Source organism: Pseudorasbora parva, chromosome 21 (assembly GCF_024679245.1).
Source record: "Pseudorasbora parva isolate DD20220531a chromosome 21, ASM2467924v1, whole genome shotgun sequence".
In the NCBI taxonomy this organism is placed as follows: Eukaryota; Metazoa; Chordata; class Actinopteri; order Cypriniformes; family Gobionidae; genus Pseudorasbora; species Pseudorasbora parva.
In genome coordinates, this window is record NC_090192.1 from 29,295,198 (window position 1) to 29,318,750 (window position 23,553).

Below are 23,553 nucleotides of genomic sequence, written 5' to 3' on the forward strand. Positions count from 1 at the left end.
CTCCAACAAACAAACACAACATGACATCTGAGATCTGTCACCCAAATCCTGAATATTTAGGCATCCCTGAAGATTCATCTGACACACTAGATATGTGACACCATGACCCTCATGAAACCATAGCTCATTGACAATTGATATGGGACGTTTCTAAATAAAATACAAACCTGACAGAACAGCAGTAAGAATGAATCATTAAATGAGTTGTTTATGTCATCCTGATTGACATGAATGTCTTGCTATTAGCTAATTTAACAGCTACTTACCACCGGCAAGTTTGGGTATTCTTCCAATTTTGTTGGTTATTTCCGCGGTAAGGGTGCTGAAGTCCAGCTCGTAAGCTTCAAAATCCGAAGACATGTTGTATTTTCGTTTTAAAAGCTTAAAAGATGGATGAACTGAGCTGCGTTACACACTGTTGCTTGTGTCTGCTTCTTATTGACGTCTGCGTCACTTCCGGGTGGTGTCACGGACATTTGTGCACGACCTCTTCCTGTAACTAAATGGTTCCGTTGTGGTGTGAATCGCTCGTGTAACTGTATTATCTTCCTCGATGAATTATGTTTTTTTTTATTTTAAAAAGGATTTAGCCTCTAACACCGTTACAGGCGTTAAATAGCAGTGCCGCTTATTCGTATTCAGCGTGAATCGGTTTTTCTTGGACACTGATCGCACGAGGAAATGTCGAGGTAACGTTAACGTATGTGTCACGATTCATTTTTCATTTTCAAAACAATCTGTTCAAAAATACATATTGATGCCGTCATAATGAAAGATACCACACATCATGTACACTTGTATTAGTAACCATGGCTTTTTTTCAAAGTGTGTGTCATTAATTAAGGTCTGATATCTGTATTTGTCATTGTCACTAAACACTTCAACATTAACCTTAAACACTAAACATTGTCTACACTTACACTATATTTTACTGCAATATATTGAATTCAAGTGAGTGGACTCTGGAATCAGACTTTGAACAGGATGTTGAGTAATCGAGCTGCACCGATTCAGTTCACGCAGTCTGACAGCAACTTGATGGAGTTTCTGAGTTTTATCTGGTCTTTTTCTTTTATTTGGTTGCTTGTTTTGCCACAATCTATTGTGAATGATGAGAGGAAGTACGTTTAAACTTGATGATGTAATACATAAGTATAGAAACAAAGCTTTGGGTGTGACATGTGAACACAAGGTGTGTAGCAACTGAAGCACAATAACTGACGTGACATTAACCATTTGCTTTCCTGATTTCTGTCTTGCCCTGCTAAATATGACAACATTATTAAACAAACTGGGCTTTAGTATTTTGGCATAGAGAAAGTGAGGTAGAACACAAATGGGTAATTACTGTTTGTTTTTTGTCTCTTTTGTGACTTGTCTTTTACACAAATGGCATAGCCTTTAGCCTACCATGAAAGTATTTTTATTTTCTATTTGAATAATATACATTTTCACATTCTATTTGAATAAAACAGCAGATACAATGACAAGTACGGAAGTTTCAAAATAATGAATATTCAGGGACAAAATAAGAACAGTGTTGTCATAAAAATGTTTTTAAGTTATAGAATATCATTAAGACGGATAGATAGATAGATAGATAGATAGATAGATAGATAGATAGATAGATAGATAGATAGATAGATAGATAGATAGATAGATAGATAGATAGATAGATAGATAGATGGTGTTTTGTTGTTTTTTGTGTATAACACTGAACCTTATATTAGTATTTACCTCGGCTTTTGAAAAGCTACTTCTTGGTATATTATGGTGAATCAGTATGTGTAAAGTATTAATAAATTTTTGGACTTGCTAATTTAGCAAAAAAAAAAATTGTGCTGTTGGTTTTACTGTTTAATTATTTTTAAATCACAGGTTCTGTAAACAGGATTGCATTTTTATTGTATTTTTTTTACAGAATTATTCTGGGAACTACATTTAGTTTTATTTTTGTTAAAAAAAACAACAACAAAAAAACATGGATGGATGGATGGAAATTGAATTAGATCCTATATTAATTTATTATATGATACAAAGTTAACTATATGTTGGTTTAAACTATGATTTTAATGGTACATTTAGTGTAAGGTGAATCTTCCTCCATAATTAATTTCTTTGCTTGCCTTCTCTTTTAGATGGATGACTTGCCTTTAGCTCAAGGATAGGGAGATCAGGGGATAGTACGGAAGGATGCAACACGCTGACAGAGCCTTGAACTCTAGGAAACGGCTAGCCCCTGTGACTGGTGACGTAGCCGATCACCGGTTGTTGCGGAGGAGACAGAAAAGATGCCCGTTGACCTCTTTAAATTACTGCTGTAAACCGAGACAACACGCCTGACGACTTCACAGCTGTTACATAGACGACCTTAAAGACATTAAATCCAACAAAATGAATATTCTGTCTGCTATAATTGTGTTTGAGAACCTCCATGAGGTCAAGAGGCTTTTCCACTGGGGTCCGATCATCGCTCTGACGGTCATTGGCATGTGCTCCTCCATGGCCATACTGGACTCCATAATCTGGTACTGGCCATTGGACACCACTGGAGGTAGCATCAACTTCATCATGCTCATTAACTGGACTGTCCTCATTCTTTACAACTACTTTAATGCCATGTTTGTCGGCCCTGGTTACATTCCTCTGGGGTGGAAACCGGTAAGTTGTTTTCAGAAGGTTTAAAATACAATTTAAAATAACTGTTTCCTATATGAACTGTTCCCTAAGGAAATATCAATATTAAAAATGGTTGTGCTACTAAATGCATTCTGAATTAAATGTTATTTTTTTGTTTGGTATTGTTTAATTACTGACCCCAAACTTTTTAACAATAGTGTATGATTTTAAAGCATGTGCTTGCATGCTATGGTCTTTTTTCTGAAGGTTTCTGAAATCAGCATGTCTAATATGACTTGTGTTGTTGTTTGTGTTTTCTAACAGGAGAATCAACAAGATATAATGTACTTGCAGTTCTGTAAATTGTGCCAAGGCTATAAATCCCCAAGGTCACATCACTGTCGCAAGTGTAACAGGTAGATTTGTCTAAAAAACTGACTTTTTTTAATATATATATATGAATGCATTTTAAAGTTGAAGTGTGTCATTTTTAATATATATACTGTATATATTAAACCAATGGCTCAGTCGATGGTGTGAGTTTGAGGCGGGACTTATAGTTTGTCGAAACAATGGTAGATATTTGACTAACCTGTTTTAAAACAATTAATAGTTATCATTTTCTTTTTTATATATATAAATTATACACTTCAGCTTTAAAGGGATAGTTCACATAAACTTAAAGTTCTGTCACTTTTTGTTCCACACTTGCATGAATTTCTTGCACGGAAAATGTCTGTGTTGTTGTTGTTTGGGCCATACAATGAAAGTCAATTGGGTCCAATAATGTGTCGACAATAGTCACACAGATTTGTAACATCATTAAGGGTGAGTAAATGATTGTTTATGTGAGTGAAATTTCATTTTTGAGTGAACTATCAATTGAAGGACTCGTTTATGTTGTGCATTGACGACCAAATAACATTTCAGCTTTATATGTCAAAATATCATATTTAATACAGAAATGGCTCCTTCCCTTAGGTGTGTGATGAAGATGGATCATCACTGTCCCTGGATCAACAACTGCTGTGGTCACTTAAATCATGCTTACTTCACCAGCTTCCTCCTGCTCGCTCCACTGGGCTGTATACATGCCGCACTAATATTTATCATGACTACATACACTCAACTTTATGATCGGGTAAGTCTTGTTCTTATTTTTTGTTGTAATTAATTATATTAACAATTCATTAATTGCTGTGGCAGGAAAAAAATAAATACAAATATTACCTAGGCTAACCGAAGAATGTTCACTCATTTTATGACTGATGGCCCATTCACACCAAGAACAAAAACTATACACACCAGTGATAAGACGATATATTTCTATTCTAAGCATGCGCTGCAGTTAAATCGCCTGTCACATTAAAAGCTCTAGCTCAATAAAGCAGGATGCATTCTGATTGGCTGTCAATGTTTTTACGCTTCATCATCTAGATTTTTTTTTTTCTAAAAGCGATTCCGATGATATTGTTCCTGTGTGCTATTGTTGTTATAGTTTTGGTATGGACTCTGCTGTTCTTTTATATCTAGAACATTTTTAGAGCTATATCTTTACTGTTGTTGTTACAGTGATCGTCCTTGGTGTGAACGGTTGTCGAATGCTGTTTGAATGCTGCTATTCACATCCAAAATAACGTTTGTTTAAGTAATATATGTTTATATATATATATATAAACATATATATAAACATATATATATATATATATATATATATATATATATATATATATATATATATATATATATATATATATATATATACATACATACATACATATATATATATATATATATATATTTATCCTATATATATATATATGTATAGGATATATATATATATATATATATATATATATATATATCCTATACATATATATATATATATATATATCCTATACATATATATATATATATATATATATATATATATATATATATACACACATTAGCATGTATATATTTAAGAAAAATATAATGTTTATTTATATGTGTGTGTGTGTGTGTGTGTGTGTGTATATATATATATACATGCAAATATTTCTTAAATATATACATGAGTGAGTGTGTATTTAAATATACATAATACTTATACACAGTACACATATATATTATGTAAACACAAACTTTTCGCAATTTAATTGATTTGACAGCACTAGTTTTTTTTTTGTTTTTTTTACGAGTGATTGTTGTGTTGAAGTTCTGGTCCATTTTCTTGGATTTAGATCTCATTTGGTTGGAGCTCAGTTAAGATTGACATGAGCGCTGTTCGGCACGTCCACCATCCCATCATGCCTTTCAGCATTGCAGCATTTGCAGCCACTCTTTTTGCACTGGGACTGGCGCTGGGTACCACTATTGCTGTTGGGATGCTGTTTTTTATTCAGGTAAGACATGATTTGTAAGGATTTAAATCGGCCGCTCTTCCTGTCCTCACATTGTTATTTTCTTTCCCACAAAGTGAAGAAGGTCTATTTAATATATGGTTTCCTTGTAAGGATGTTTCACGCACAGGTTCTTTTTGATCAGCAATTTTCTCTTTTCTTTTAGATGAAGGTGATTCTTCGAAACAAAACCTCAATAGAAGCATGGATTGAGGAGAAAGTAAGCTTGTCTGCCGTATGCTTATCTGCTAAATTAGGTGAACTAATCCAATAACCCTCCCCTAATCCAATGCACAGTAACACTTGCTTAGTGTCATCATCTACTTAGTGACATAAGGAGGTGCTGAAAATCTTTTATTGCTCAGAATCTAGAAAGATGGAAATTAATATACACTAGTGTTTGGTTACTACTACTGGTCAGACATTTTGGGAGCCATTACTCTAGTCACATGATCCTTCAGAAATCATTCTAATATGCTGATTTGGTGCTCAAGATTTTTAAAAATTATTAATGTTGAAAACTGTTAATATTTTTATGGAAATTATAATTTTTTTCAGGATTCTTTAATGACTACAAAGTTCAAAAGAACAGCATTTAAAATATTTTTGTAACAATGTAAAAGTCTTGACTGCATCTTTGCTGAATTAATTTATTAGAAGGGAAAAAAAGAAAATCTTACACACCACACTTTTGAATGGTAGTGTAGATTAAATAATTGTAAATTCATGATTTTCTAAAACATCCAGGTGATAAAATATTTAAACATATTTAAACTCTTTATTAAAAAAATAAATAATAATCACGGGACTACATAAGAGAGATTGGCAAGATGTTTTGGTGTTTGTCCAACTTTTTTCCCCTCAAGAGTTTGTTTGTTTAAATAATTCTGAAATTTACTTAAAATGGAAAATATATGCTGTATTTCTTTATGTTTGGGGAATATATATATTTGATCCTTTAACTTTTATTTTATTTCATTTTTTGCCACCATTTTAGTCTCCTTTTATCGTTTATTTCAGTTCACTTAAATTGTCCTGCATTGTGACAAATTATTTTTAAAATAATAATATAATAAATAATAATATTAATAATAATAATAATATATAAAAATAATATTCCATGTAGTCTTTCACGCGGAATGATGCTTAAGGTAATATTAATTACAAAATAATTCAAATCTTTCATCTTGACTTCTCAAATGCGCATGTAGGAACATTTAAATGAATTAATTGGTTCTTTATGACTATACCTTACGGAAGGTATAGTCCATAGTGTCACCATCTCTGAATTCAGTAGGTCCTGTGGGTTTATTTCACTAAAGCAAGAATCTCTGTGTTCCCAGGCCAAAGACAGAATCCAATACTACCAAACAGGTGAAGACTTTATCTTCCCCTATGACCTGGGCAGCCGATGGGAGAACTTCAAGCAGGTGTTCACATGGTCTGGTACCCCCATGGGAGATGGAATCGAATGGCCTGTGCATGAGAAGTGTAACCAGTACACTCTAACCGTATGTGCTCAACATAATTGATAATTCTTTAGGTATTACAAAACAGTCAAATACAGCTATATAGTTCAGTTGGTAATTATATTTCTGTTTCTACTTTATTTAGATTGAGCAGCTGAAGCAAAAACACGATAAACGTCAGAGGAGTGTGAGTATTGCCATAATCACTTTCAAACACAAGAGGGCAGCGTTTACTAAAGGACTGACACAATAATAAGCGTCTGATTCGCAGGTGGAGTACAGAGTGGTGGAGGACTACAATGGGGCTTGTTGCCCTTTGGGAAAAGGACTTAACACCTTCTTTAGGACACCTTGTACAGAGGAACCCAGAATCAAACTCACGAAGGGGGAGACCATCTTTGCTACAAGAGGAACAAAGTGAGTCATCATTTTTAGTTATTTTAAAGGTCCATAACTTCTAGCGGGGATGGTTAATATATATATATATATATATATATATATATATATATATATATATATATATATATATATATATATATTATTTGTAATGTTTATCTCACATGCTATTAGACCAGCATGTTATAATATATATTTTTAGGTAGATTTTAATGTTAATATAATATAAATATAATTTTATTGCATGGCTGCATTAAATTAATCAAAAGTCACAGTAAAACATTTTTAATATTAAAAAAGATTACCGATAATGCTGTTATTTTGTAATTTATTCATTCTGAAAAATCATGGTTTTCACAAAAATACTGAGCAGTAGGGCTGTAACGATATGCGATATGAAATCGAAATCGCAATACGCAGGTCCACGAACCTGTATCGCGATGTGAGGAGGCAGAATCGCGACACACCCCTTCCAACTCCCAGAATTATCCTTCCTGTCCAGGTCCAACTTTTAAGTCAGCAGTATGGCAACATTTCAGCTACCTGGTGGAGAACAAGGATGGCAATCGTGTAGTTGACAAGACCCACACAATTTGCCGTAAGTGTTTCAAGAAGCTTCCCCAACCGGCTGGCAACGTTGTGTGAGCGTGGCGTTTCTGTTGCTGTCATCCGCGGGGCGGCTGCGTGGCGTTTTCTCTTTCTTTGCACACCAGAAGCGTGTCTGACGCGGTGCTTCTGTTGGTATTGATGTACAGGAGGCCCTATACTTCATGTTAAATATATATTGCCTATTGGTACCGCAAAGATAACGTCGGCAGTAGCCTATTGACCATACAGATATATGGTACTGACGGCAAAATAGGCTACAGAATACTGTACAGAATAAAACTGTTTTGTCCCCCCCATATCAAGGTTTGTATCGTACCGTGGGTCAAAAATCGTGATACGAACCGAATCGTGGGTTTGGTGTATCGTTACAGCCCTACTGAGCAGCATGACTGTTTTCAACTTTGATAATTTTAGAAATGTTTCTTGAGCATCAAATCAGCCTATTAGAATGATTTCTGACAGGTCATGTGACACTGAAGACTGGATTAATGGTTCTAACAATTCAGCTTTGCCATCACACGAATAAATGACACTTTAAAATGTACTGTATTGTAAATTGAAAAAAATATATTTTTGTTAATCAAATAAATGCAACCTTGGTGAGTATGAGAGACTTTGGTAACACTTTACTTAAATTTGTCAGTTTTTATTCATCTTTGTTAGTGTTAGTTAATAAAAATGCTGTTCATTATTAGTTCATGTAAACTCCATTAAATACTATTAACAGAAATTACTTACTAATTTATTAGTAAATGTTGGGATTAGCTTGAACTAAGATTAATAAATGCTTTAGAAGTATTTTTCATTGTTTGTTCATGTTCATACATGAAACCTTATTTTTTACAAAAACAATTTTTAAAATATTACAGACCCCAAACTTTTGAACGGTATATATATTGATAAATGTGCTGTTGTTAATCAACAGGTGGTGGATGTATGGAGACAAACTTTTGAATGAGGAACAGGCTAACGGTAAAGTTTTAAAATGTTTCCAAAATGTTGTTACATGATCAGTAATTAAAATTGATTCATAAGTTTGATGTGTGAAATTGTCTCTCTCCCTATAGCTGGAGTTCGTATAAGAGGATGGTTTCCACGCCGATGTGTCGAGAAGTGTCACTACGACTCTGCGAATAATTCGTCAAGCGAAGAAAAGAAAGAGCAGTGATACAGATTTGTACATTTCACAGCTCGCTAATATTAGGGCCTGAAACCCTGCTGAGATGCAAATATCTTTGATTCTTTTGTAAAGCTGTTCAATGGCACCAGCGCTAAGTGTTGAAGCAAATTGATTTTGACACCCCAAAGTTATTAACATGTGTAACTTAACATTTCATTTCCAAAGAACAGCTGCCAGACAAATTTTCTGGGAATATTTTGGTTTTTTAAATGGGATTGGAGCGTATGGCAGCATAGTCTTTAAAGGGTGTTATTAAGATGTTTACTTGAAACCTATTTCTCTTGCCTTTCTCTTTCGCTTGCTCTCTCTTGTACATTGATGTCCACACTGATTATGCAAAGCCTTTTTTCCAGTTGTAACAAGGTGTTTGTCACGCAAAATGTTTATATAGTTGAACTAACTTTATTTTATTTTTGATGGCTTTTTTTGTATGTCAACCTCACTGAAGTTTTAAGAGACAAATAAACAACCATGATCTGTAAAATAATTTCTTACATTTATTTCCTTCATATTTTTAATGGAAAGCAACAACAACATTAGTTTCTACTCCACAAATTACCTATATGTAAATATACAATTTCTTTCAATGACGTATATTAATGTTTTTACATTTTCTTCATAGGGGAAAAAATAAATTAACAGTCTTTGGTATTCATTAAATCTTGTTTGTACATTTGTTTTATAATAATATATCCAGACAAAGCATGCATTTCTTTTTGACTGACAATGAAAGTATCTTGGGCACATATTTATAAATGTACAGAAGGTTGATAATGTGCAATGCTAACAAAACATTTTCATCTTTAAGCAAATATAAAAACTTTACGCAAACAGCACTCATAAATATGCGAACCCTGGTTACTCCGCAGGATATCTCAAGCTTTGTTAGTGCATGTTAGCATAAAGACTCTCAATCTGAACTTTAAAGAATTTTATGAGGTCTGCCCGTTTGGCTTTCAGTGTTGGAGTGAGAAGACCGTTTTCTATAGTGAACATATCAGGATGCAGGTACAGGTCTTTTACCTTGAAGAGAAGAGAACAACCCTATATGAGCCATTTGGTTTTCTTGTAGTGTAATGGGAAAATGCATAAAATATACCTAAAAAGGTCTTTTCTAGGATGATTTTATGCTATATCCACATACCTGATATACATGTACTGCATATGGCCTATATATAGTATTGTCTTAACATTGATTGTTGCTAATAATAGCCTAATGAATCATAAAAGTGCTTACTTGTTCAAATGATTTCAGGCCAGCTTCACGTCCCAGCTTGTTGAGGTCAGAGATGATTGCTTTCTTGATTTCCTAGAAAAAGATGACGAGCATTGAGCACTATCTATTTTGGAAGTGTTACACAAGTAAACTAGCAGAAATCCTTTAGACTGAATCTTTCGTAAGGCTTGTGTATATATTTTGGAAGGTAAAGTGTGTAACTTGAGAAAGCATACCTGGTTTTTACATAGCTCTTCTAGTGAACCTTTCACTCCCAGTTTTTTTGCAAAATCTGGCAATATTTCAGGGTCTGGCACCACTATGGCCACCAAAGAGGACTGGACACATTAAATAAATATTAGGCTACATAATACTCAAAAATGTAAGACCAGCTATTTGTATCCTCAGAAAAAGCAAGGAATTGATACTGTTACCTGTAAACTGTCACCATGTACAAACACTTGGGCGACCGGGGCACTTCGAATGTAAACGTTTTCAATTTTTTCCGGTGCAATGTATTCGCCTTGGGCCAGTTTGAAGATATTCTTCTTCCTATCAATTATCTTCAACACTCCACTCTGGTAAATTGAACACCAAAAATACATCTTTTTACTCTATTTCTAACACATTCTAATATGGTGATTTGTTACACAAAAACATGTTTTTTTATATTATCAATGTTGAAAACAGTTGCATTGCTTAAAGGGATAGTTAACTAAAAAATTTAAATTTGATGTTTATCTGCTTACCCCCAGGGCATCCAAGATGTAGGGGTGTTTGTTTCTTCAGTAGAACACAAATGAAGATTTTTAACTCCAGCCGTTACTCATATAATGCATGTCACTGGGGTGTTTTCTTTGAGAGCCACAATGAGAGTAAAAAACACATATACATACAAATCCATATTAAACACATTGGCTCGTGACAATACATTAATGTCTTAAGACACGAAACGATCGGTTTGTGTGAGAAACCCAACAGTATTTATATAATTTTTAACCTCAAATACAACACCTGCAAGTGAGGTCAAATGTACAAGATACTGCATATCCCAATGGGATACAAGTGGTGGAAGTGAACTCTTGTGCGTATCTTTACGCCATATCGTTTAATTTGATCTCACTTGCATGCAGTGATTGCGCAGGGATGGCTGATGTACATAGTTTTGTATTTGAGGGAAAAAATTATATAAATACTGTTGGGTATCTCGCAGAAAATGATCGTTTCGTGTCTTAAGACATCAATGTGTCATCACGAGCCGCTGTGATTTATATGGATTCGTATGTCTATGTGTTTTTTTACTCTCATAGTGACTCTCATAGAAAATCACCCCATTTATGCATCATATGACTGGCACAGTGCAATGGTTGGAGTTAAAAATCTTCATTTGTGTTCTACTGAAGAAACAAACTCACCTACATCTTGGATCCCCTGGGGGTAAGCAGATAAACATCAAATTTTAATTTTTGGGTGAACAATCACTTTAAATGGTTGGCTCACCCAAAACACACACAGTGGAGATCAAAATTAGAGAACCATTTAGAAACATTAGATTTTTTTCAGAAATATTGTTGATATTCATTGCTTGAAGTTTGAAGGACGATTAGCTGTGGGTATACCATTGTTCTGCTAGCATGTTTTACAAAATACCAAGGTAATTCAACAAAAACCTTTATTTTGTCAAAAGCACTGTGATCAAAATTAGACAACAATAACCAATGCAGTATAAAAAAACATTACAACTCAGCACATCTGCAGCCACAGGACATCACTAGATACTCACACTGCTCCGCCGTGATCTTGGTCCACTCTTCTTCCAGTCTCTTCCACAGTTCGGTAACTGTAGTGGGTTTCTTAGCCCTAACTTTGTCAGCAATGACTTTACATGGATTTTCAATGGGGTTTAGATCAGACTCTGGGCTGGCCATTTCATTATTTCAATGTTCTCACTTTTAAGGAACTGCTTTATCCGTTTTGCAGTGTGATAGTGGGCATTGTCTTGCATAAAAATTGCGGGCTGATTGGGAGATGATCGCGTTTAAGGAACCACATGTTGCCGAAAGAGGTTCTGATAAACAGGTTCTGAGGTTCTGCCATGTAGCTGTATAATAGGCCCAACTCCTGCTGCAGAAACATCCCCAAAACCATGCCACTTCCTCCATCTTTCACTGACTTCTTTGGGCACTTTGGGTTCAATCTTTCCCCTGTTTGATGCCAAATATAATGTTTCCCATCAGACACAAATACCAGTTGGACCAGTTCTCCTCTGTTCAAACAACTTGCTGTCTAGCCTTTTGATTCTTTCTGCTGATGAGAGGCTTGGTCACTGCATAGTGAGCATTTAGTCTGAATTCTCTTAAATGACAAGACACTCTATGACGAGACAGATCCTTACTGTGTTCAGCTCTGAACTGGCGAGTAATTCCAGCTGCAGTGTTGAACCGATTCCAAATTGAAAGTCTCTGCATTGTCCTGTTCTCTCGTGCATTGGTCTTGCGTACCTTTTGGTGTCGTATGGTTTCAGTAAACTTAGAGTGGCTTGCCATCTTGCAAAGTCAGTGAAAATTGGAAAGTTTGCTTCAAGTTAAATAGGGTTTGCCAGATTATTACGGAAATTAGCACCAAGTGCCAGATTAACACCCAAAGCTTGAAGGTATCTGAAAGTGTTCTCTAATTTTGACCAGCATTATTTTTCAATTGTCTTATTTAAGTTGTATATACTGTACTTCAGAATATATTTAACTTGTGAAATATGCTTAAAAACTGCCCTTCTGCTCCTGTTAGGATAATTTCAAAAAAAGACTAAGCAGTGACCTTGAAATTCAGGAAATTGTATGTTGTTCTCTAATTTTGATCTCCATTGTATATATATAAATTCCATGTCCCCTTTAAGAAACAGAGGCCTAAAAAGTAAAATAAAGATAAATATGGTCATATAAAGATAAAAAGGAATCTCACCGGCAGCCATTTCCCAACATCGCCAGTATGCAGCCATCCATCTTTGTCCAAAGCCTCTTCTGTCTTTTCTGGGTCATTGAGATATCCGCGGAACACATTCTTGCCTTTGACGCAAACCTGAAACAAAATACCAAAGTATTTTTTACAAGGTTTTAATTACATATAGGTTTATGGTTTATAAAGTGGTGTTCTATTACCTCTCCTTCACCGTTGGATGTGAAGTAATTCATTTCCTCAACGTCAACAAGTTTGACAATATTACATGGAATAGGAACTCCAACATGCCCTAAAATCAATCGAATGAAATCAAAATCAGTGCTAGGTGTTGTTTAATGCAAAAAAAAAAAAAAAAAAACATTTTCAGACACAGGAACCCACCAGTATTCCAATCTCCTGGTACGGTGAAAGAGCAGGCCGCAGTGCATTCTGTCTGGCCGTATGCCTCAAATATCTGGAAGCAGGCCAGGTATAAGAAGGTCAGAACTGGGTCACTGTGACACCAGATCAATACACACCCACATGCACACCCTTCTTTGACAGTGCCCATGTTTTTAAGTAAGGTAAAGCACCACTGAATCATACACTTAAGCTAAAACATTCATAATGCCATATCATTTATTGATTTTCAGTGTCATACTCCCATTTCTTCCTTTCTTACCTGGCACCCGAGGCTTGCACGAAGAAAAGTAAGAACAGCTGGAGAAATGGGAGCAGCCCCCGTCACCATCACCCTCATACGACCCCCCAGAGACTCCTGCAGAAAACAAGTCAAAAGTTTTCAGAGCCATTCCTCACAGAAGCACCATTTTTTTCCCAATACATTCAAAAACCCTCACAAATAGTCTTTTGGGAATACCTGCACTTTGTGAAAGATGAGTTTGTCCCAAATGCTATCGTTCCTGATAATGCCCTGCTTGACCTCTGCACATTTCCTCTCAATGGCAAAGTTCAGGAGCCATTTCTTAAATGGAGTCTTCGCCCCACTCTGAATCTGAGAGGGCAGCAGAAAGTGGACAATGAAAGGCTTTTAGAGCAATTTATTAAAAAGCATATACCCCAAACCCTTAAGTGTTAAACCATGTTTGGGCTTCGGATGTGAATGAAACCTCAAACTGTGTGACAGGATAATATATCTCTTTAATGTAAGTGTGAGTTTAGACAATGCCATAAATGATAAGCTGCAGAACATGTTGTTGATTGGCTGGTTTATATTACTGCTGTGTCCACACACTTCTTTTATTAGCACCTAATCTGTACTGCAAGGTAATCATGTGTGTGTCTCAATACTAATGTGTTTCCTAATTTACCTTCAATTATAATCAACGAGAAGTTAATATTAAATAACTTAGACAAAATATTTTCAATTACTTTGTCTATTTCTGCTCTGTCAACCGAAAAAGTTGTAAAAATTCAAAGCAGAATCAAATGACAAGCATTTCTGAGCAACACAGCATTCTGGTTTTTTATCCCTGAATAAATCATTATTTATTGAATATATTGGTTAAACGAGTAATTCAATGACTCACTCATAAAGAAAATAACTTTAAGAGTGAGTCTCATAATTCCTGAATTAATCAGTGTTTTCAATGATAACATCACTTGTCACTATCTACTGGTATAATGTAACCTGTCTAAATCTTAATCATTACATATGAGTGCATTGAGTGCATGGATAGGGCCCTATCTATAAAACAATAAACCAGGCCATGCATATTTGGTAACGGCCTCAACAGTGACTGTATGTGCAGTTTCCAACCTTGTCATAAACACGATTTAGAAGACGTGGAACCACTGGGAATACAGTGGGCTGCAGGGCTTTCATGTCATCGGTTAGAAGTCTGATATCACCTTGGAAAAAACCAACTCTTCCCCCTACACTGTAAAGCACTGTCTGATACACATAAATAAGAACAAGCAAGCATGACTTCAGTGTTCTTCTTCTGCAAAAGAAATCCATCTAAAATATTCTAGTACATGACACTGAAATTTTTAAAGTTCTTCAACAATGTTTCAACAAAGATGATGGTGAGAGCCAGATATGAAAGAACGGCTTACCTGTACAACTCTTTCAAACATGTGCGCCAGCGGCAAAAATGAGATGGACACGTCAGATGGAACGGGAACAAAAACGCTCTAAAGAAACATGGGTTTGGCATCCAACATTAAAAATCTACACTCCCATAGAGACTAAATATCATGTAGCCATCACTGTATACAGCACCTCAAAGGTCGTAACCACGCCGGCTGCATCTGCTACCACATTTTCATGGGTCAGCATGGCTCCCTTTGGATCCCCTGAAGCAAAGAATACAGAATTAAAGCTCATACACAATATTTACTAGTGGTGGAACAACACTAGCTTCACAGTTATAAATGTGGCGTGTTGTGTTTTTTGTGGTCATGAAGCAGAATAAAAGAGACTGTATCAAACTTACCTGTGGTTCCACTGGTGAAGCAAATAATACTTAGGTCTTCTGGCTTTGGTGGCTGAAAAAAAAAAATCAAAGCACACTGAGTTTAACAAATATATTAATAAATAATATTAGCTAAGTTCATAACTAACCCATTACTTACAACAGGTCTGTGATGGTTGTTCTTTCCCAAGGCCTAAGAAAGCATATGTTTTTTTAAACATATATTGTGTTCTAAGACACTAAAAGATATCAGAGCCTTTAATATTTAGTTTTATTGTTTTATTATTTACACTCATCAGAGAGTGCTGGCAGTGTACCTCTACATCTTTCAGAGACAGGATGTCCACACCACTCTTTGAGCCTCTATCAATCAATGCGGCATCATAGGGGTCCATGAGGATGATGGTTTTCAACACGGCTGTGAGGTTTTTTTCACAGTTTTCTAGCAGCGTTTCTGCTTTATCTTGCTTATCACATATCACTGTGGATATGTTTGCTGCAGAGAGAAAATGAGGACTTAAAGAGGTCCAATCAGATAAGGCACACATTAATTTTTTATAAAGAAATTAATACTTTTGTTCATCAAAAATGCATTCATTTGATCAGAAGTGATAATTTATAATTTTAGGAGAATACGAGGAATCAAAATCATAGAAAATACAATCACATAAAATAGATGACACATAACAAAGAGATGGGATAACTAAGGGTCTTAAGGCCCCGTCCACACGAAGCCAGAGCTTTCCCAAGCTCTTTTCCAATCTTTTTGTTTTTCTTGTGTGAAGAAATATCTGCGTACACACGAGATCATTGAAACTGACTCAAAACGATGTAGTATACATGCCAGGCCAATGTGTGGCACTGTAATTCTGCCACAGAAATACACTAAAAACGGAGAAGAGTTGTGGCTAGAAGGGGGTATAGCAGTGATGACCACCGTTTCGCAAAATATACGGATTGGCTGTACACACGAAAACGCAAGATTGTCATTTTCAGATTTATATGCTCTGGGACCCGGTTTCAGAAAATATCGGATTCATGCTTCCAAAACGGCAGATCCGTGTGGAAGAAACGCTGATATGATACAAAATGTATACGTATACAGCTAAATGCGTCTCCGTGTGGATGGGGCCTTAAATTCAACATTCAATCAACAGAACATGAAACAGGTGTGGATCTTAATCAGTAACCATAGAAACTAATTTAGACCAGGAACACAGGAAAACAGTAACAGAACAAACCCAAACTAAGGGTACGTTTAACCGACAACAGCCCTATTCACATGGGATTAGTGTTACCTAGTGACCTCTAGTCATTTGTAATAATTGGGAAGGTTGTCTGTGATCTTAATCCCATGCGAATCAACCATGTCTGTCATTTGTAAAAATTCCCCCGCATATGACCTACCATATTTCACTGAACACAGAGGTCCTGTGATAATATTAGTCTCATGTGAATCAGCATCTCTGTGATTTAGCCAGGATTTGGCGGGTCATATATAATTTCAAAAACAACAAAACAGTACAATGACAAGTTTCCTTAAATTGGCCTTAAATTCCTTTTACATTTAGCTTTGAAACCAAACTTTCCGCCGGCATATTGTCAGCTCCTCACTCTCGTGATAAATGAAATCTGATTCCTGCTGCTGCTCTGTAATTTCTAAATTACACGAGGTCCCCAGGTAATATTAATCCTGTGCAAATAGGACTAATGATGTTCTAAAAACTGAAACGTTTTTCACGTACATACGACAACGTTGTCACATGGACCAGCAAAAATGACTAAAAACACTGTATTATGCATGCCAGGCCAGTAGTTGGCAATGTCAATTTGTAAAAAAAACACTACGTGGCTATGCACGATTTTTACCTCGAAACCACTTCACCAGAAATCCTGTATTTCACTGGTTAAGGTTACAGTGACAGGTAAGTTTAGGTATCAGTGTGTGGTGCAGGCAATCAGTACTGTAATTGACATGACCATAAAATCTTAAAAGTCTGAACTGGTTTGAGAAAATAAAAATCACAACAAGGCTATAGACTGAACACGTAATACGCACATGAGGTCACCGTTTTCACAAATTTACATTTTTGTAGTTTACATGGAGAGGTTAACTGTATTATTTTCAATAACGTGCACTTTAAAACCACGTTTTCAAAAGTTTGCATTTTCAGGCCCCCAAACTGCTATTGTTGTGTAAAAAAAAAACACACACATGAAACTGACCATAACTAAACATAACTCGTAACAATTACTGATTTTATTTTTCATCAAATTAATCTAACCATGGTGATCACTCTCCTCCACACAGCCACAGAATATCAAAGAAATCACCCTACAAATGGCTTACATTTGTCTCTTCATATTAAACTTATGAATTAGAGAAATAGAAATCCAGTTATATCATTATTTGAAGGTAAGCAAAGCAGTTTGAACCTGAAGAAACTGGTAGGAAAAAGCAAGGTCATTAAGTTCACTAAAAAAATATTCTTCTGAAGGATTATAAGTCAGCGGTTCAGCAGGTGTGATCCCTAAAGCTGCTTTGACCAACACCTCTAATGAAGCATGCAAGCAAGCAGGCTTAAGTACCTCTATTAATGATGAACACAAGAGCCTCAGGTCCCAAGGTGTCGTAAAGAGGCACTGCCACCATGGAATAGGTATAGCAGGCCAGCTCTGAGATAATCCACTGAAAATAGGGGAGAGAGGTTAGTATATGTACAGTACACTGGAGCGTCACTAGTGCATTAGGAAATACAGTGTATAACCTTGTTTTACTGGCTATTATTTTACCACATATGTTTCTTGCATAAATCAAAATAAACAAGCCTTATCTTATATTCATCTTGTTTTAAGAGGATTAGATAAAGTGAAAATAAGATAATACTGATATTTTGCAGTATGATATGCAAAATTGATATTTAGACTTATGTCACCTCTGGCCGGTTCTGAGCAAAGATGCCAATAAAGGATTCTTGTGATGGCTTTTGGCCGCGGTGGAGAAGTCCAGACCCCAAGAATTCAGCTCTTTCTGAAACCTGAGACAATCAGAGGCAAGGATTTAAACAAAGCTGTCAGTTGTCCTCCCTCGTTAATTGTAGGCAAATAGATTCTGTTTGTGGCTGGTACAAATACCTGTTTGTATTTAAGCCACTGATAAGGTTGCCCCTTCTTTCTGTACCCCAAGCACGGTCCATTCCCTGCATGGTAAAGATGAAATGTCACACAGACGATGTTAACAGAACACAGATCATGTTAAAGTTAGTGGATATCAGATTAGATGCACCAGGGATGTGAACTACCACATGTATAACTATCATGACTTGATTTCATTTCTAAAGAATATCAATATTCTGTGATGCTGTACATTTTGACCTCATGACCCCTCACCGGAGACACGTAGTCCTCTTTGAAAAACCTCATATAGAGTTTTGGCATCCTCATACAAATACGAGATCAAGTTGTCGTCTTTCAAAAGTGCTGTTTTTCTAGCACCATTCTGTAAATAAAAATGGCCAGACATTAAACCATTGAAGTGCTATTATAGAAGACATTTAGATAAGTTTACACAACAATGATGCACTAAAAACAGACAACAACATTGTCAAAATGATCCCCGTTCACGCAAATTTGCGCGAAATGACTAAATGCTAGGCCAGTAGATGGTGTAAATTCCATCTAGTAAATTCACAAATGTTTGTTATTTACATGAAGACGGCAAGGGCATAATTTAATAAAACATAATAAAACAGGCCCAGCTTAGGCACAGCTTAATCCTTATGACCCTCCGGCTCCACTACGGTCTTCCAAGCCCATAACTCTGCCTTGGCCCTTTGACCCGTCTGCACCACTGTGGCGCATCACACCCTCCTGCTCCACCATGGACTACGGGGGTCCCTCGTCCCTCTGGCTCCACATTGATCTGTTGACCCCCTGGCTTCACCAACGACTTTCAGGTCTTTGGTTGTGACTGGGCCCTCCACCACATTCTTCCATCCTCCCTAGCTTCACCTTGTCTCTCACTCCCACCAGCTCCACCTCAGTCTTCTGAGCCTCTGGTTCAACCTTGGTCCTCCAATCCTCCTACACTAACTTAGTCCTATGAGCTTAAACTGTCGCCCTGGTTCTCAATCTCCACCTTAGTCCTCAAAGCCCACGGCGTCGTCCTGGTTCTCAATCACCCGGCTCCACCAAATCACACCTCAACACTAATGCGTTAACCACTTTTACATGTGCAGGTTTTTTTGCAAAACTAAACTGGTATAGTTACACTCAGACTAAAGCATTTGCGAGATGTTTTAAAAAGACAAATTTTCGTTTTATAATATAAAGTGCATATGAACGTTCAACTGACAAATGAATGCACTCACCGCTACGCCCACAGTTTGCCAGTTGAGGTCTATGGGTGGCAGCAGTGGTTTCGGCCTGGTGTTGAGATGGACCAGGGCTACAGCTGCAAGGCTGAACAGAAAAACCAGTCCTGAAGTGGACAGCGGGGTGAAAAGGAACTCTAACAAGAACTGCATGATGTACAGGATCTGTTGGAGCAGCTGAAAAAAATAAAACAGTATTGAAAATAAAATATCTGAAATAATATGGAAAGGCTGTTTTATATATAACATACATTGTTACGTTAATTTATTAAGATAATTTACTTATATGTGGTCATATTTACAGCAGCTGAATTTAGAGGAAATTCAAGGTCCCTGTAATACCATTAGCACTGCTTTGATGCTGTGCTGAGAAGATATTGATGAAGACAAATCAGTTTGTTCAAAGGTTGAAGAGCACAGTACAATCCAATTGAGAAAAATACTAATGTGTCTGGCTGTTAAAGAAAACTATATTGTAAAATTCCTTCTTAACATCCTACAGTTGCTGTTCCTCCAGTATCCTACATGGACTCCAGCATTACACACAATGATATTATAATAATGCTATTGGATTAAGTATATTATCTGCCCAGCCATGCATTTATGGAGGCCAAAGTCTAGCAATGTTATATAACCTTTTCCAGTCTCAAGAGCATCAACTACCCTTTGTAAAAGGTACAAAGAAAATGTTCTTTTATAGATATATAAATCCTTCTCATTAAGCGTATACTCTGAGATTGCAACAATCGTACAATATGCTTTCAGTTTTTGAGCATGGCCCGCAAACTCACACCAATGTTAAACATCCTTTTATTCATCAGAACACTGACTCAGACCACCCAGGTTAAATGCATCTTCCTCTACGTTTACAAAACCTACGTATATGCAAAATGAAAAACACCCCTACTAGTTCAAAATCATTTTGTCATGCAGTTATATCACCACATAAAAAAACATGTGTTTAGGGTAATATTATGTTTACATGTATTGGTATATGGATATGAAATTCAACAAATAAAGAAGAAAGCTCAGGCTTGTACCTGGGTAACCTCCAGGAGTCCGGTGTGTCAGCCAGGTGATGGAACTGGAAGAAAAAGTCCTGAGAGAGAGTCCCTTGCGCAGGTTTGCTAGCCACAAGAAGACTGAGAAGAAAGGCATGGTCTCAGGTCCAATAAAACAAGTACATGAGTGACCTTTGAACCAATTGCTGCTATCTGTTCCCTGATAATACAAATGACTGAACAAAAACAGAATCATGGCCATACAATGAAATCCTGTTAAAGAAATGTGTGTTGCACAAGATTCACACGTCTATTCTTTAATGTCTGCATGATGAGAAAGACATGCAAATATGAAACTACACAGTGCTAGTATGAAAGGGGGACTTTGACATTTGCCTTCACTGGTCAGTGTGACATTGAATTGCATGGAGTGTAAAAGGTGCAAACTTCAGATACATATTGTTGCTAAGATCCATGTTCCGTTTACCAGATTTCAGTGGAGTAAAAAGCTCTCTCTGGTAGTTAGCAGTTACATTTTGCTGATTCAACTCATCATTTACAACTTTGCAGGTTAAAGTGACCATCAGGGAGGCCACTGGGACCCTTAAACCCTTGTTAGCAAGAGTCTACCCATGCCACACCTCCTATTAACACCTTTCAGCTGGTGAAGCATGACACAACATGACCTTATGCACACACTCTGTTTTCTTACCTCATTTGCCTCAGCATCATTATCACCGGAGTTTAGGAAGAACGTCCCAGCTGAACTTTGACATTCGACTGTAATGACAGATAAGATGTGAGCAGATTTTGTAATCTGTTCTGAACTTCTGATAATAGACAATTAAATTAAATAAATGAAAGCCGCCAAGGCCTCTGCGAATTTGAGTCTTGTCGACTTAAAGTCTAATTTAGGTCAAAGTTGAAGTGATATACACACTCAAAAAGGAAAATGTACGATGCAATGACCCCTTACCTCCTTATTGCCTTTAAAAATGCTATTAACAATGATTATATATATATATCATTGTTAACAGCATTTTTAAAGGCAATAAGGAGGTAAGGGGTATATATCATTACCTTTTGCTTTAATGGCAGGCATACTAGTGAAAGTTTTCTGAGAACTTGTACTATAAGTGATAAGTGCTCTTTCTCCAGAGAAACCCTTGATTAGAATTAATTTCCCCAGGGAAGACAGAATCCGTTTAAATCTCCCTGTATGTCTGAAAGCCGATCAATTTGAGTTTTATGCAGGTAGGATGTCAGACGTAAGTGCAACCACACAATGGTGGGTGCTGATTTTTGTTTCTTTTTCAGCTCTTACAAACTCTGTTATTTGCAACAAAGCAACCCAGTATAAGCTCACGGTTGGGCTCCAAGCTCCTCGGAACATTTCCTACCCTTTCAGCGCGCTTAGGTTGGGGTCTGCCATGCAGATAGCCATTGACAAGATCAACGCAAATCCCTCTCTCAGTGGAAATTTCACCTTTGACTTCGTATACATGGACACAGACTGTAACGCAAAAATGTCACTTCAAGCTTTCATCAAGCAAGTAATGGAAAAAAATATATCAGCGCTATTTGGGCCACCCTGTCCTGAGGAGGCTGAAGTAAGTGTCTTAATTATTTTGGCATTTGATACAGGTAAATGACAGAAAGTGTAATTGTAATAATTGTTAATTATTATTTTTAAAAAGTGATTATTATTATTATTACTATTATTAGTTATTATTAATTAAGTTTTTTATCAGGTTTGAGACCCCCCATACCCTCCAAATGTATTTTTTTTATACAAATGTTTATGTTTTCAAAAGATAATAGTAGATTTGTTGGTTTTCACCTTCAGTATCGCCAAATACTTTCATGAACAGTCACATTCCCCCGAGAAGGAGATTTCACAAGTACAACATGTTCCTGGATTAGCTTCTACATCAGTGAAATTTACCTATAATTTCCCTCTGAATTTAGGGATAAATTATAGGTATAGGTTTAGGGACCTGATAGGGACTACACTTTTGGACAGGAATGTTGTTCAAGGAACATCTCTTGGCAAAATCACTGCTTGCGCTCTTTCCACTGTGATCAATTTGAGACAGGATACGTCGATAAAGCATTACTATAGTAATATAATTAAGTCCACTTAATTATAGAGTTACATATTACAAGCATATTACAAAACTACGGAACTTTAGGGGACATGGTGATGGAATGAGATGAGAGGGGGGGAAATGCTTTTGCGTTCGCTAGTCTTGCGTTCTTCCGAAACATTTTGCTTTGGCTCAAAAAACTGTTGTGTTCTCTCGTTCTCATTCATTTAAAAATTATGCAAAGGTATTTTCAACACATAGTTTGCCAAAGTTTCTCCAAAAAAAAAAACATTTCACCACAAAAATTATTTCTACATTAAAAATGTTCTACAATAAATGTCTGATAAATGTCTGTAAAGATGCTTTGAAACATACACAGAATTGAACTGAATATTTGACCAGACTTTTAAAATTCCTTAAAAAAGCCTAAATTTCCCCAAAAAATCCCAATCCCTTTAAATTATATAAAATTATATAATATGCATATAATTGTAGGCCTGCCCAGTACAAATACAAAATATATAAACATTTCAAGCTCTACGGTAGAACAACGACTCACCATTGGCCAATGCTGTTCACCATTTGATGCTGATGCAAGAGCTGGCCAATGGCAAGCCACCATTCTGCCATTGAGCTTAGCTCTGTATTTACAAGTAAACTGCGTAGGAGACTGACACAAACGGAAAGAAATTGTTGAATAAATTCGTTATTTTTGTTTGTTTTGCACACAAAAAGTATTCTTATCTCTTCATAACATTAAGGTTAAACCACCGTCGTCACATGGACTATTTTAACAATGTCTTTACTACCTTTCCGGGCCTTGAACGTGGTAATTAAATTGCTGTAT

At 36.2% G+C, this 23,553-nt stretch overlaps 3 protein-coding genes across 8 annotated transcripts in view; 1 reads left to right on the forward strand and 2 right to left on the reverse strand.

The window, feature by feature from the left end:
- The window catches only part of vti1a (vesicle transport through interaction with t-SNAREs 1A), a 164,309-nt gene extending 163,821 nt beyond the window's left edge, over positions 1-488 (reverse strand). The window contains exon 1 of one of the 4 annotated variants that reach the window (XM_067430528.1): positions 267-488. In XM_067430528.1, coding sequence (XP_067286629.1) covers positions 267-360 — 94 coding nt within the window. In that variant the 5' untranslated portion in view covers positions 361-488. The remainder of the gene's footprint in view (positions 1-266) is intronic. The other 3 variants (XM_067430527.1, XM_067430526.1, XM_067430525.1) reach the window with 3 other exon arrangements.
- Positions 489-505: 17 nt separating this feature from the next.
- zdhhc6 (zinc finger DHHC-type palmitoyltransferase 6) lies at positions 506-9,144 on the forward strand. Of its 2 annotated transcripts, none has more exons than XM_067430523.1 (11): positions 506-700; positions 2,139-2,661; positions 2,944-3,035; positions 3,601-3,760; positions 4,845-5,006; positions 5,170-5,223; positions 6,347-6,514; positions 6,618-6,659; positions 6,744-6,889; positions 8,403-8,449; positions 8,545-9,144. In XM_067430523.1, exons 2-11 carry the CDS (start codon positions 2,395-2,397, stop codon positions 8,643-8,645), a joined length of 1,239 nt encoding a protein of 412 aa, XP_067286624.1. In that variant the 5' UTR covers positions 506-700; positions 2,139-2,394; the 3' UTR covers positions 8,646-9,144. The 2 variants fall into 2 exon arrangements, with proteins under 2 accessions (XP_067286624.1, XP_067286625.1); XM_067430524.1 differs by having other exon boundaries at positions 506-689.
- Positions 9,145-9,277: 133 nt separating this feature from the next.
- The window catches only part of acsl5 (acyl-CoA synthetase long chain family member 5), a 28,531-nt gene continuing 14,255 nt past the window's right edge, over positions 9,278-23,553 (reverse strand). For both annotated transcript variants that reach the window (XM_067430522.1, XM_067430521.1), the window contains exons 2-23: positions 21,332-21,399; positions 20,659-20,760; positions 19,616-19,795; positions 18,636-18,744; positions 18,381-18,445; positions 18,182-18,283; positions 17,835-17,934; positions 15,563-15,741; positions 15,406-15,438; positions 15,267-15,318; positions 15,053-15,126; positions 14,887-14,964; positions 14,588-14,722; positions 13,688-13,822; positions 13,490-13,585; positions 13,210-13,282; positions 13,029-13,117; positions 12,832-12,948; positions 10,308-10,451; positions 10,110-10,211; positions 9,895-9,966; positions 9,278-9,680 (exon numbers count right to left, since the gene is read on the reverse strand). In XM_067430522.1, coding sequence (XP_067286623.1) covers positions 9,543-9,680; positions 9,895-9,966; positions 10,110-10,211; positions 10,308-10,451; positions 12,832-12,948; positions 13,029-13,117; positions 13,210-13,282; positions 13,490-13,585; positions 13,688-13,822; positions 14,588-14,722; positions 14,887-14,964; positions 15,053-15,126; positions 15,267-15,318; positions 15,406-15,438; positions 15,563-15,741; positions 17,835-17,934; positions 18,182-18,283; positions 18,381-18,445; positions 18,636-18,744; positions 19,616-19,771 — 2,049 coding nt within the window. In that variant the 5' untranslated portion in view covers positions 19,772-19,795; positions 20,659-20,760; positions 21,332-21,399 and the 3' untranslated portion in view covers positions 9,278-9,542. The remainder of the gene's footprint in view (positions 9,681-9,894; positions 9,967-10,109; positions 10,212-10,307; positions 10,452-12,831; positions 12,949-13,028; positions 13,118-13,209; positions 13,283-13,489; positions 13,586-13,687; positions 13,823-14,587; positions 14,723-14,886; positions 14,965-15,052; positions 15,127-15,266; positions 15,319-15,405; positions 15,439-15,562; positions 15,742-17,834; positions 17,935-18,181; positions 18,284-18,380; positions 18,446-18,635; positions 18,745-19,615; positions 19,796-20,658; positions 20,761-21,331; positions 21,400-23,553) is intronic.

Bases quoted from the DNA above. Each gene is read 5' to 3' on its own strand.
- zdhhc6 (XM_067430523.1), top strand. From the start codon at position 2,395: ATGAATATTCTGTCTGCTATAATTGTGTTTGAGAACCTCCATGAGGTC. The intron at 2,662-2,943 runs GTAAGTTGTTTT...GTTTTCTAACAG, and splicing joins TTCCTCTGGGGTGGAAACCG to GAGAATCAACAAGATATAAT. The intron at 3,036-3,600 runs GTAGATTTGTCT...TCCTTCCCTTAG, and splicing joins CACTGTCGCAAGTGTAACAG to GTGTGTGATGAAGATGGATC.